We start from the raw sequence: 13,629 nt of genomic DNA, 5'->3' as shown, positions 1-13,629 counted from the left end.
TTATTTAAAAAATGTTTAAGATTCGCAAATTTTCGTTGAACTTATATTTGTTAGGAAGCAGTAATACTTAACATTTACCATGCTCTAAAATATCCATTATATGCATCTTTTGATAATTTAAAAACATGAAAATTATTAAGCGTTGCAACGCGAAACGATTGAAAAATTAGGAGAGTTCTGTTATTGTCGTTATGTTTTGTGATACTACGAGGATTGCTTATGAACAATTAAAAATACATCGCTCATTGTATCAGCACAAATGGCCAAGTGGTCTAAGCAATAGACTTTTTCTCCAGAGGTCAGTGGTTCGAGCCCAGTTGAGGGTTACTTTTTATTCTTTCTAAATTGTATTCTTGTTTTTAACTGGAGCTTTTAAGATCCAATGTTTACATTTATCAATACAAATCATTTAATGAGTAACTTCAATACATGCCTAATCTGTGAAAAGGTCCCTTTATTATACCATATTGAATGTCCTTTTAACCCTTTCCCACTCAGAAGCAACAAGAAAATGGCTATGTGCAAACAGCATAAAACCAGAAAAGCCTGCAGGTAACTCGCAGTCTGGTCAGGTTCTATGCTGTTTTCTGTTCATCAGTTTCTAAGGGTTGGAAAAGAAGACTTTAAAACTTGGATTTAGTAAGAAAATAAAATTAAATTTTCTAAGAGACAACAAATGCATAAAATATGTTAAGTGGTAAAGGGTTAAATAAAATGCAACTTGTCACATGAAATCGCATAATCAATATTAATCAATAACCTACAAATATCACATGAGATATGTTAATTTACTCACCTGCATAGCACCGTCAGACCTCATGATGTGTGTGTACAAACTGATCCCTCGAACTAAACAAAATGTTTCTCACAATAATACCCAATAAGTGGCTGTGTGTAGTTTTTTTATGATTTTGAGATCACTTTAATTATAATTTATTCAAATTAACTGCTTAACAAAAACAAGAGACAATTGTACAGTGCTTTACATACAAATTTAGTTCATATCAAATTGCAATTAACAACAAAACAAAATGTTTGTTATTGTTGATTTTTTTTTAAATATTTTAGAGTTAATAATCAAAACAATCAGTTTAAATACAAACTGGTGCTTTAATTGAAATAAAAATACTTGGAACAAAAATCTTCTTTAAATAATCATTAGCCAGTAAAAAAAATAGCAACACAAATTCAAACTTGAATCCGTTTAACTAAGTACAGCACACAATAAAACTATGCTTAACAACCATATTTGTTTCATAATAATGTCCACATGAAACCATCAGCCATCAACACAAAAACAAACAGTAGAATTATAAGTATTGTTTCATTCCATACAGCATCTGTTGGTTTTCACACAGACCTTCTTCCGTTAGCAAAAGAAATCTATGCAACACGGTTCAATAGCATATGGAATACTGTAACCTGTGTCTACAACTCTTCATCCATTATTGAGTCTGGCAATCAACTATTGCAGGAAATTTATTGGAGCTAAGGCAAAATTGTGAAATCTCTAATCAATATATGGCCCAAATGCCAGTGGATTGCTAGTAACTGTGATACATCACTATTACTTGGAACTGCATTAACAGTTTGCCCTGTCACAGACTGGAGTGTGAAGTGGTGGATATTTTCCCATGCCCATAATTTTCACAGCTCTTATTACAATTCTTAGTAGTACCATGCAGCTGCATATTTTACAAAAAAGATTCATTCTTAACTCATAAGTGCAGGTGGTTTTTACAACAATGTGTTTAATTATTGATAATAAATGTCTTCTTCATCATGTCAACATTGTATATGCCTTTAAAAAAAGCACAAATGTTTATTCCCAAATTGTCCAAATTTCGCTGTGGCTTTAAAATTTGCAACTATTTACACATGTAGGATAACTATTTACACATGACTGCCTAAAATTCCCAAATGAAGGTTCTGAAATTTCTATTTAAATAAAATGCAACATTTATTCCTTTTCCAAATGCAGCTGACTTATTTCAACCTTAGGAATATAATACTTCAACACTTTTATTCTCAATTTTCTTTCTGTGAAGTAAATACACTAAAACAATTCATATGTATAATTACAGTACAGCCAACACGGAACAAACATATTTCGCGATCTGAGGAGTCAAGCTGCAAAGAGTCGATGCCGAGTCGGCCGTTGAAGCCGCGTGAGTATGCGGCGGCACGTCGCATTTCGTCGCGATGCTTCGCATCTGTCCGCTGAGGCAGGCCGCGATCAGCGATAGGACGCCGAGTCGATGCGCATCATAAAATAAACATCTTTTGAAAATGAATAGTTAGTCAATACATTTTAAAAGAACAATTACAATAATATTTAAAATCATTATTAAAATAATTAATTTAATGCATCTATTACTGCATACTTACTATTATTCCCGACTCTACTCATTACCTGATAATCCCGTATATTCCAGTTTTAAAGCAAATTCTGGTAAAAACACTGTATTATGTGAATTGGGAATAAAACATCAATTTTGGAATAAATTGTGTTTTATCAAAAGTGCATAATATGCAGTTTTATATGTTGTATTTATCTACTTTGACAATTTATAATTAAAACAGATACTTGCATATATAATAGTATCATTTAAATTGATTTTACTTCAAAACTGGATTTTTTATGAATTTAACAAAAAAAACTCATCTAATGAAACTGTGTCCATGCCGCGCATGGAAACGGTTTAAAAATACACTTGAAATGATAAAAATACAATCACTGTTAATGAAAAAGTCAAGGAAAATTGCTTATTAAGCTTAAATTATAGATAATATATTACAAAAATAAATGTTAGAGAAAATCACCAAAATGATGTCCATTCCCAGTTTGATGTCTTATTCCCAATTCACATAAAACAGTGTTTAAATATTTAGATAAAAGTGCTCCATAATTTCAAGAAATACAAACATTCGCCATTTTTCTTAAGTATCAAATAAAGTTTGGCATTTGTTTCTATTTAAAGATATGATGAAATAACGTCCAATCAGGGCGGGTTTTTTTCCCCACTAAACACGCGTAAATCGCCTGACGTGATGTTCATGTTTTTATACAACACAAAATACACCCACACTTTCCATGCGACGTTCTACATGTCTGCATAATTTTTGCGTGCCTTTTATTGAGACAAAGGATAAAGCACTGATTATTTGGCGATAGAATTTAATTGTAAATGTCGCGTTAGCATTAAAATTCGGAAGTGTGTTTCGGATTACAAATTGAATAATGCTCATTTGAGAATCAAACGAAACATTTACATTTGTGCGTAATTATATAAATTCAACAATAATTTGTTAAAGCGCATAATGTGTCGAATATATTTAAGACCTGATATTATATAAATAGTCTATAAAGCATCATATAAAAATCATATCCGCTTATTAAAACGTGAAAATAATAACTATGAAAGTAGCGTTAATCTAGGTTTTGACACTTTACAAATGTACATGCAGGTGTATATCTTTGCACTCAATCAGCCGCGTACGTATGCAGCGAATTTATGCCCGAAAGTACGCGAGGTAAATACAGACTCAGCGTCATTGCGCCGATCGTTGCCAAGTTCCTCAGTGATAAGCCACGTGAACACACAACGCAGCCACCAAGTACTAATCATTAGTACTTGGTGGCTGCGTTGTGTGTTCAACAACGTGGCGTGACCGAGGATTATGTTTGTTCCGCGTTGGCTGTACTGTAAGTATTAGTATTTAAAGAAAATTCATGAATACCACCAGTATTTATCCAGTTGGAGTTCTGATATTGCTGGATCATCTCCTTTATAACATCTACATGTAGCAAATAAAACTTCCAATATTTCTCACATTTTTCGAATACCCTATTTTTATGCCATCATAATCAATTTTTGAGATGACTATTTTTCACACATCCAAATTTTTCATTGCAAAGGATGATTCTTAATTTTTGGACAGTTGCATATGATCAAAAATCCACAAATTTGTTTTAATCTGGTAACAAATAATGCATATGTTTAACAACATAATGATGGTCATAAATACTGGCAGATGAAGGTGATAAGTCATTGGACAATTGCATTATTTGGGTAAATAGGCTTGTATACCTGAAATAGACAATGGCGCACCTGATAATAAAATAAGTAGTATTAAGTAATAATAAGAAAGCAAAGAGTTCTGCTTAAGGCTTATGCAATATTTGGTGTCTTATTTCAGGAACAACTGTTTGATGTCAATATATATATCCTGGAAAAGCGACGATTTTAAGACAGGTCCGATTGAAAATGCTATGTTGCCAGTCTCAATATGTCTGTGGCAAATAATTCAAGATCAAAAGTTTAAATATTGCATAGAATTAAAACCTGAAAATTAAAGAGAGCTAATATGAATTCAGGTAGTAAAAATACATTATATCTTTTGTTAACATACATGAAATGTTACCATGCATGCGCATCTAACACTTCCTCCTATGCAAGTAAATCTGTCAACAGTATTTTACGGTCAAACCAAAACAATTTCTGCAACTCATATCGTTGAAATCTGAGTAATAACAGTTGGTTCTCGATCAAAATTACGCTTCAAAGTGCTTTTTCATTGATTTATATATATTTGTGGCCATGAGTTTGTTGACATTTAAAGTTTAATTCTGATTTGTCATATAATTTCGCGACCAAGAAGTATTTGTCATTCAATTTTTTTTAGTCCAATAATTGCTTAGTGCTTTAAAAACTTAGTCTTTTAAATTATGTTCTTGATTTCCTACACGTGTTCTGTTGATTTAGGTACTTCTTTGATTCTTAACAAATATATGAGTGATTTTTCTTTTGTAAAAATAGTTTATTTATCTTCTTCAGTCAATGTCACAATAACCTATCAATACCTAAAAACATTTGTGTGTGTTGTGATTTGTTTGTGTTCATTGTTCAGTGTTTTATTGTTTATTTTCTATTTCATTTTTCCAGTTATCATTATGTCAATAAATTTGTGTTGGTGACATGATGTTTCGGTCCTGTAAATCCCAGTCCGGTCCTGCAAATTTTTTAAGTCCACAGGGCTGAATGTCCTGTGGACTTTAATCACTTTTGGGAATGTCTGCTGACCAATTTAAAATCCTTCCAAAATCACCATATCGACCATTATAATTTAAATCAGGCTATCATTGCAGGGCTCAACATTAACAGTTGTCAGATTGCCCCTGGCAAGAAAAAGTTGGGTTCAGGCAAGTTATTTCATAATCCAGGGCCCTTCCTACACTTTGAGGGATTGGGGCCTGGGCCCTTAGAGGGGGAATTTTGCCTCGTTTCGGGCGAAAAGGGCAGGGGTGGCGAAATCATATGTCCGAGTTGCCCGAGTCGTACATTTGCTTGTCTGGGCAACTGATTTTTTTTTAATTAAGTTGTCCGTGGATAACCAGTCGGGTCGAGGAATACAACAAAAAATAAAAAGTATTAAAGCCGTTAATAAGTTTTACAAAATCGGATGTTGACACGAGATTACATTGTCAGTGCTATTTGCAGAGCAATCAAGCTAAAATACGGACACTCCTGCGCAGTGATCTCCCTTATTCTATAAGAGACCGGGAGCATGCGCCATATTCAACATTTGGTTGGAAGTGTACAGACTGATTTCTTACTTTTACAATCAGACGGAAATAAAAGTATCGAACTTAGATAATCAAAACACGGCTTTGCAAGATTAAAAGTGTGAGAAAGTCTTTATATTGTTTATAATATACTGCTATAATAAATGTACCATGGAAATACAACTTATAACTAAAACAAGCAAGTTTCTCATTTTGATTTATTACACATTATTTTACATTTATCAATAAATGCGTTTATAATTTATATAAACATAAACGGACAAGTGTAGTTCAGCAACGGACAAGTTTAATTTCCTAAATGGTTGTCCGTGGACAAGTTTAGTTTTTTGAGATTTTGCCATCCCTGAAGGGGAATTTTAGAAGATCTTTTTACCAACCATTCAACATTTACAATTGCTATATTTTAATGTAATTTACATATATATATACATTTTATCAAAGGTTTATAGCACGATACCAGCTGGAAACATAGGTATACAAGTGAAAAAAAAAAGGTTTTTTTTTGAGGGGGGGAATTTTTAGCTGAAATAGGGGAAAAAAGTATACTATTTTAAGGGGGGAATGGGGCCCCAAAAACGGCCAAACGAGGGCCCTGTAATCTAGTTGTCCACCCGGGCAAGTGCAAAAAAGAACAAAGAAAAACACATGTTTCTGTGGTACAAATAATCACGAACGATTTTCCTAATGCACGAATGTTCCTCGGCGATTGTTGTTTGCGGAAGTCCAAACTAACTGCGCATGTTGGGCATGCATTTCAAAACTTGTTTTTAGAACTGCCGTAAATGGCTTGTGATTCCAAACATTGGCTTTCAAATGCTATTGTGTTTATCTTTTTCATTACTATTCAGTTACAAATAACATTGTTGGTGTTTTCAGTAATGAAGAAAACAACTAAAATAATTTAACTATATAAAAACAACAACAAATAGCTTCGGTATATATATTTCATATATTGCGACATACATTTTCAACAATCTTTTGCTTTACATCAATTGACATTTTTGTAAAGGTTCACCAGTGTTTTATTTCATTTAAAACCGGGTCCGGTAATCGGCCCCATTCCCAATGGAAAAAGGTATATATTTTTCCATAATGGGAGCTAAAAATTCCCAGTGGAAGGTTTCCACAGAAAAAAATAGTTTTTTTACGTCTCAATATTTTGTTCATCTCCCATCCATATAAATTCAACCTTAGTACATATAATACTGAAAACACTTTTATTCTCAATTTTGAAGCATTTTTAAGCAAAACAGCAACAACACTAATTTCCCAATTTTAGTCAAAACGCCACGAATTTTACCAATCCAAAGGGACCCGGCCCCATTCCCAAAATGGTTAACAAAAAACACTGGGTTCACATGTTGTTTACAAAACTGTTAGCAGAAGAGAAATGTCTAGTTTATTTAGCTTTCGCTTTATAAGTAACTGTAAGTCTGCAAAATGCAATGAAAAATGCACAGAAAAATCATCCGAAAGTGCCACAAAGTACGAATTGACCTTGAAGCAAAAACACAACTTTTTGCCAAAATGGAAAAGTGAGTTTGAATGGTTCCAGTGTAGAAAAAAAGAAAAATATTGAATAATTAAATTACCTGTTGCCATGAATTTGTTTTAAAAAGGTGTAAAATATGTTAAATGGATTATTTAACTTTTAAGACTCCTTATTTTCCCCCAAAATCTGGCTTTTCATGTGATTTTTTACCCATTAAAAAAGGCCAGACTCTTTCCCCAAAATCAGATTTAAAAAAACACTAAAAGCTGTGTGTTCCTGCATTAGTGCGACATATTGGCATAAACATTTGTTACTCCATATTTTATTTTAATGTGTTGCAACAACAAAATCACAAATTCTGTTTGTTTGTGTGCGATTTAAAAAATGTTCTACAGTAGATCATATGCTACATGTATTCCTTGTTCTCTGTGGTGCTGCGTAACCTTGGAAAATCTATCAAGGTTTTTGAAAGCTACATTTTAATTAATGTAAATTTCCTGTGCATATTTCCCTTTGTTATTTTGAATCTTAAAACATAACATCAATGCTTTCACTGCACACGTCTTCAACTTCGTACTGTCAACAATCATGCTCAATTATTACTGTCAGGCGCTTGTCTGGAAGATAATTTGTTAGTTTTGTAAAATTATGTGCAAAGAATGGGTTAAGTAAGTTTAAAAGGTAAAAGATCTACAGGAAAACTAAGGTTAAAAACAGAAGTATGGGGTCTAGAGTGAATGAGAATCCAATGAACTGACATAGGTCAGTAGATTGGGTCTGGACTGAATATAGGTAGGTAGACCGTTCCATAGCCTGATAGCCCTGGGAAAGAAGGAGTTTAGGTGGTAATTTGAACTGGAATGTGGGATTAGGTAATTTAGGTTTCTGGTGGGAATAAGATGGCGATGATCCACTGCAACTTACTCATTTCTGATTTTATAAAACATCACAAGAGTGGCTTGGTGTCTTCTATATTCTAGGGTTTTCCAATTTAGGACTGAAATCATATCAGAGACCCTACTGGTGTAACTGTAGTCATTAAATATATAACGGGCTGCAGATCTCTGGATCATTTCAATTTTGTATATAAAGTATTTCTGCCAGGGGTCCCAGACTGTGGAACACTATTCAACTTGGGGGCGGACATAGCCTCCGGGTACCTGAATTCTCGAACGGAACCAATTCTCGAACGATTTTTATAAATGATAAAATTTACTTGTGGTGGAATTGTTCAATTTGAAATCGGGTCCCATTCTAAGTAAGTCCAATATGAAAACATTTTAATGGCAAACTTCCAACTTGACAGCCTCTTCTTCGTAAACGCAACTGCAGACGAATATTCATTGAATAAATGAGTGGTTAATTCAGTTAGATCATTATAAGTCATCAAAATGTTTTGTTTTATAATATTCTAACAATATGAGTGATGTTTTCATTCCCCTTTAAGGCTTTTTACTACCTTTCACTTTGTTTACAACTGTCAAAATAAGTGATTACATCCTTGACCTTGCCCTGTTTTCTATTTTTATTTTGATGGATTAGGTTGCAAACAACTAAGTTGTTTTATGGTCTATTCGTACTAAAGCCAACTCGTAACTTAGTAACATTCTGCTTTCAACCACATTTATTAAGAATCATTTTATTCATAAATATAATACATCTATTTAGATTTTTTTTTCGACAAATGACAAGTAGAAAATCAAATAAATACTCAGTGCTCTACAAGCAGCAGTTAGAGAAGTCAAAAAGGAAAATGTTTGTCCAAAGTATTAATAAGTATCTTTCGATTAAATGAACAAAATATATTAGTAATGATTATCCACGTCAGTTGCTATGTAAATAAATTTATTTTACCAGTGTATGTGTGTGTTGCAAATGTCTGATAGCTTGCTTTAGTGAACGTTCAATAATTGGTTCCAAACAGGTTGCAAAATGTAAACAGAACCAACTTCATTTGACCAACGGTAAGGTCGAGTTATTAACGCCTGTTTTTTTTACATTTTATAGTTTCAGAAATAGTAGTCTTTAACCTGAAATATTAGCTTAAATTAATTTTAAAAACATGGAACAGTTTGACAACTTAAATAAAATCGCCAAAAAATTGTTGGAGAATTAGTACCCTGAGGCTATGTTTTGTAAGCAGCTTCTTTGACCTTTTTATTGTCAGTTTTGACATTCCTTTTATGGTGGACGAACCAGTTATCGACGCCTAAGAAATTACCTTAAATTATGTTAAAATTTAAACACTTAAAATGACAAAAACATTTTGTTTTAACAAATGACTAACAGTTTAATCATTAAATAACTTATCTGTAAAGTTTTCCAGCAAATATCCTTCAAGAATTCATAACAATGATTCCCTGTTTATTGTCACCTCTAGCAGACAAAACAAAATGGCGGCCGATGTAAACATGACCTATTACCCGACACTTCATAAATACTACTCTAGCATATACAAAGTCACATGACTATCACGTGACCCTGACTCGGCGAAAAAGTCTGCGTCTGCTGCAATCAATATTGCAAACGGAAATATGCTTTTGGTGTGTAAATGCACGTTTTGATAAATGCATTCAAAAAGTAATAGCAAAAAACACATAAAACCGTGTAAACAACAATAAATGCATTCCTTTAACCTGTTTTCAGCGCATTTGTTTCAAGCTAAGTAGGCAAGTAGGTCATGGACTTCATGTGCGACCATTTGTTTATCAATGTGACGTAATGCGCACTTTTGCGCATGTGCATACAGAATCAAAACAAAACGTCCGATAATAGATGCTGTTCGATAACAGGTACTTACACGATAATGAAACGGAGAGTATTTTTGGCCTTTGAGGTAATGTTGTTTATACGAGAGGCCCAGTTGAGATTTTGACCTAAGGTGACTCCTAAATATTTGGACTGTTTAATTGACCTGAGTTCAATGTTATGTAACCTATAGGGGAATATGACAGGCTTTTGTTTTTTATGGATTCTTAGGATCTCACACTTGTCGGGATTGAATTCCATAGACCATTCCCCCTCCCATAACTCTAAAAGGTGACCAAAATAAGATAATGAGTGTCCGTAACTGAAAACATATCATCAAGTTAATTAAGATATTTTTTTAGACAATTGCAAAGCACAACTGACTTAACTATTTAGTCAACTCTTACCTATTGGCTAATGTGAAGAAAATGGTACGAAATATTTGGGGGATGAACACATCTTATACAAACATCGTTTATGCAGACCCTATAAACTTGACAAAATCAAAATTCATCAATAACAATCAATAATGTTTATCGATGAGAGGTTTAATTACCTTTTCTTCTATTTAAAATGATTAGTTTCGGCGCAATGCAGGAAAACTGTATCGTCGTCTATTTGCCAAAGATCGATATTGATTTCTCGCCCGATGCAGAATTTACGACTTTCTTTGAGGGCTATTGTCGTTTTTATGAATCAGATAGATCCGAGGAGTAGCTACCCGTTTTTAAGAAATGTAAATGCACGGATAATACAAGCATGGTGACATATACTTTATTTAAGATTATGTTATCTAATAATGACTTTAATTATCGAGAGAGGGGGTGGGGGTGGGGGCAATCAAAGTGGGAAGGGGTTTGATTAACTTCTAAATACGCACCTATGCATATATGCATTTGTTAATAAACGCACTCCACCTCCGTTTGATAATTCCACTCATAAATTGATTTTTTCCCATTAAATATGTGGAGTAATTGTAACAAAAGAACGACTCTGTGAATCTGCAGAAAGACTTCATGTGCAGCTTGTTGCATGGATTTGATAAATCTTGGAAAGTGTGTCAGGGAACGAGAAGTTCTGTAGTGACATAGCATGTCTATCAGTAGTATCGGCATTCTTAATAAAAACATTCGAATTTTGGAAGTGAACAAATACAAAAACACGCATGCGTTATATGCCAATATTAAGTTAAATGTGTATTCTTAGACATAACAACGAAAACGGCATTTAAATCGGCCATGTTTTGACAAAATACTGGCTATTTTCATGTACACCTTCTCTCAAAGTATCGGCCCTTCTGATTGGTTTTTAAAGCCCAAGTCTCACTATTGCCGGTAGAGCCCCGGTCCATCCCGGTTTGCGAACGCCGGTCGACCGGCGAGAACCGGGATGATTCGTCGATTTTTTTAACGCGGTCACACTATTTCCCGTTGCCGCCCCGGTTGAAGCCGGTCAACACACCGGCAGAGTCCCGGTCAACCCCGGAATAGATACGGTATATTCAGGTGAAGCCCCGGCAGAACCCCGGTTGTCGCCGGTAATGCCCAGGTGGAGCCCCGGTGAAAGCCGGCAGCGTCCCGACAGAGCCCCGGTCTACCGTAACTTCGCCGGCACTCACCGGGGCTATACCGGCATCAGACCCCGACAGAGCTACGGCAACGCATCGGTTTAATCGCGATCGTCGCCGGTAATGCCCAGGCGGAGCCCCGTTGAATGCCGGTGGCGTCCCGGCAGAGCGCCGGTTTACCGATGTACCGTAGCTATACCGGGACTCTGCCGGCATTCACCGGGGTTCCACCTGGGCACCACCGGCGACAACCGGGGCATTGCCGTAGTTTTCCGGGGTCTTTATGGGCCCCGGTGGAGCTACGGTGTCATCCCGGTTGTTCCCGGTGCCACGCCGGTCGTTGCCGGTCCTTCCCGGTGACTCCCGGTTCATCCCGGAGATATTAAACATTTTAATACTTACCCGGTTGAGCCCCGGTTGTCCCCGATCGTCCCCGGTTCATCCCGGTCGTCTCCGGTGGAGCCCGGTTCATTCCGGTAGAGCCCCGGTTCATCCCGGTAGATCCCGGATCACGCACCGGGGCTCCACCGGCATCATAGTGAGACTGTGCCTTGAGATTTGTTACTATGCGCACGTGTTTGTTCTTAAAATAGTAACTTAATGGAAAAACGAAACTCTTGCTCATTTTGTTTTAAAAATATTTTTTACATTTTATTGAAAAATAAGCGGCATACTACTACGTGTGTGTTACGTAATATTAAAGTCATAGCATCATCCTGGGAAAAACATGAGCTTCTTTCCAATGAACACCGGAAATCATGAAAATGATCGTCGTAACAGTCAAGGATAACCATCAAATAAATTACAACTTTCTTGAAGGTTTTCGTTAAAGGGACGATACAATGAGGAGGGCCGATACTACAAGTTGTTGTCATAGGACTAAAGCAGTCATGGAAGTTCTAAAACTTTCAAAGTTATTGCCAAGTTAGTTCTAACATATACGGAGTAACCCTAAAAGAAATATTTAAAACGAGAAAAATGATTTATCTCTATATATGTATTAAATTTCCGTTGAATGATTTGGCATATATCAGAACTGTCCTTTAATATGAGTTTTATACTTATTAATTATTTTAATTCTTTTATCCAAAAGTATTTTGTCGCGCTGTCCTGTCAAAACTTCAAAATAGTACATGCAATATATGCAGTGCAATATGCAATATATGCAGTTGTCCATTTGTCAAAAGGAAATACACATTCTCGTTTGTACATTCAACGTGTGACCTTTTCATGGACAGTTAGACACATTGCATTTTTCGTAGCGTAGCCGTTTTTTAAATACTAATTTAAAAACGGAAGGCCAACATATGGTAGCAGTATAAGGGTAGAGCCAAACATTCAAATAGGAAAGGGAGAAAATGTTATCATTAAAAAAAATTGGCTAACATCGACTATGAGCAGCATTTTAACTCTTTCAGTTATAAGAAATAGATTTAAGGGCTGGAGTTTTAAATTGCAAGTTTAATGAATCCCAGTGTAAATGTCTTGCATGTGTTTTCCCACCTCGCAATTACAATTTGGACATAACCGTCCCTTACTCCGGACACACGTTTGAAAGCATAAATATTAAATTGGGCGAAGATGGTTTGTTTTTATTCAAAAAGTTGACGACCGCTTGACACAAAACGCATGACAAATGACGACAGACATTGAGCATTTTATGCTCAGGCGAGCTAAAAATGGTAGCGCAAACTAGTGAAATATTAACTCTAATTTTGATAAAAAAAATACATATCAAACTTATAGAAAAGCTATGTGTAAACTTCATTTGCCTTCAATTCGGTGTAGCTCCAGCAATAATAATTTTGAAATGGTGTTCGCCGTGTTGGTTTTATGTTGATATTTTCGATCCGCACAAGCCTGGTCGATCACAGGCCCGAAAACCGTTGATGTCCCTCACCGACCTTTTCGCAAAGAGTCTACACGAATGCCATCTTAAATTCTAAATATAATTATGTACCTTAACGATTTTATGGATATACAAAGCAGAAGTATTCAAAGCACATCTATGAGAGTGACGCGTAAACAGAACGATCGTTTTAATAGCCAGCATATATTTCGGTTTATGTTTATCAAACTTATGACATCGTACTGTACGCACTTATTTATTGTAGTAAATGTGTGATGTGATCCGCCAAAATTGTACTAGCTGTTATCTTGCTGACAGCACCAACTGCAATCTCTCGTAAAATCCTGCGCGATCTGGAATATCGTTAGTTTACTTAACAACTCTTA

At 35.2% G+C, this 13,629-nt stretch overlaps 1 protein-coding gene across 4 annotated transcripts in view; it reads right to left on the bottom strand.

Annotated features, from left to right (window-relative positions):
- The window catches only part of LOC127867486 (ras-related protein Rab-3), an 86,169-nt gene extending 75,673 nt beyond the window's left edge, over positions 1-10,496 (bottom strand). The window contains exons 1-2 of one of the 4 annotated variants that reach the window (XM_052408662.1): positions 10,384-10,459; positions 10,067-10,111 (exon numbers count right to left, since the gene is read on the bottom strand). Coding sequence is in view for 1 of the 4 variants with exons in the window: in XM_052408659.1 (XP_052264619.1) it covers positions 797-820 (24 nt within the window). In the remaining 3 variants the exon portion in view is untranslated. Of the gene's footprint in view, positions 1-796; positions 894-8,003; positions 8,026-10,066; positions 10,112-10,383 lie in introns of those variants that run through there. The other 3 variants (XM_052408660.1, XM_052408663.1, XM_052408659.1) reach the window with 3 other exon arrangements.
- Between the last annotated feature and the right edge of the window lie 3,133 nt (positions 10,497-13,629).

The sequence above is a fragment of the Dreissena polymorpha genome, chromosome 2, assembly GCF_020536995.1.
Source record: "Dreissena polymorpha isolate Duluth1 chromosome 2, UMN_Dpol_1.0, whole genome shotgun sequence".
NCBI classification, from domain to species: Eukaryota; Metazoa; Mollusca; class Bivalvia; order Myida; family Dreissenidae; genus Dreissena; species Dreissena polymorpha.
Note: the sequence above shows the minus strand (reverse complement) of the source record. Positions and strands in the feature narration are given on the sequence as shown.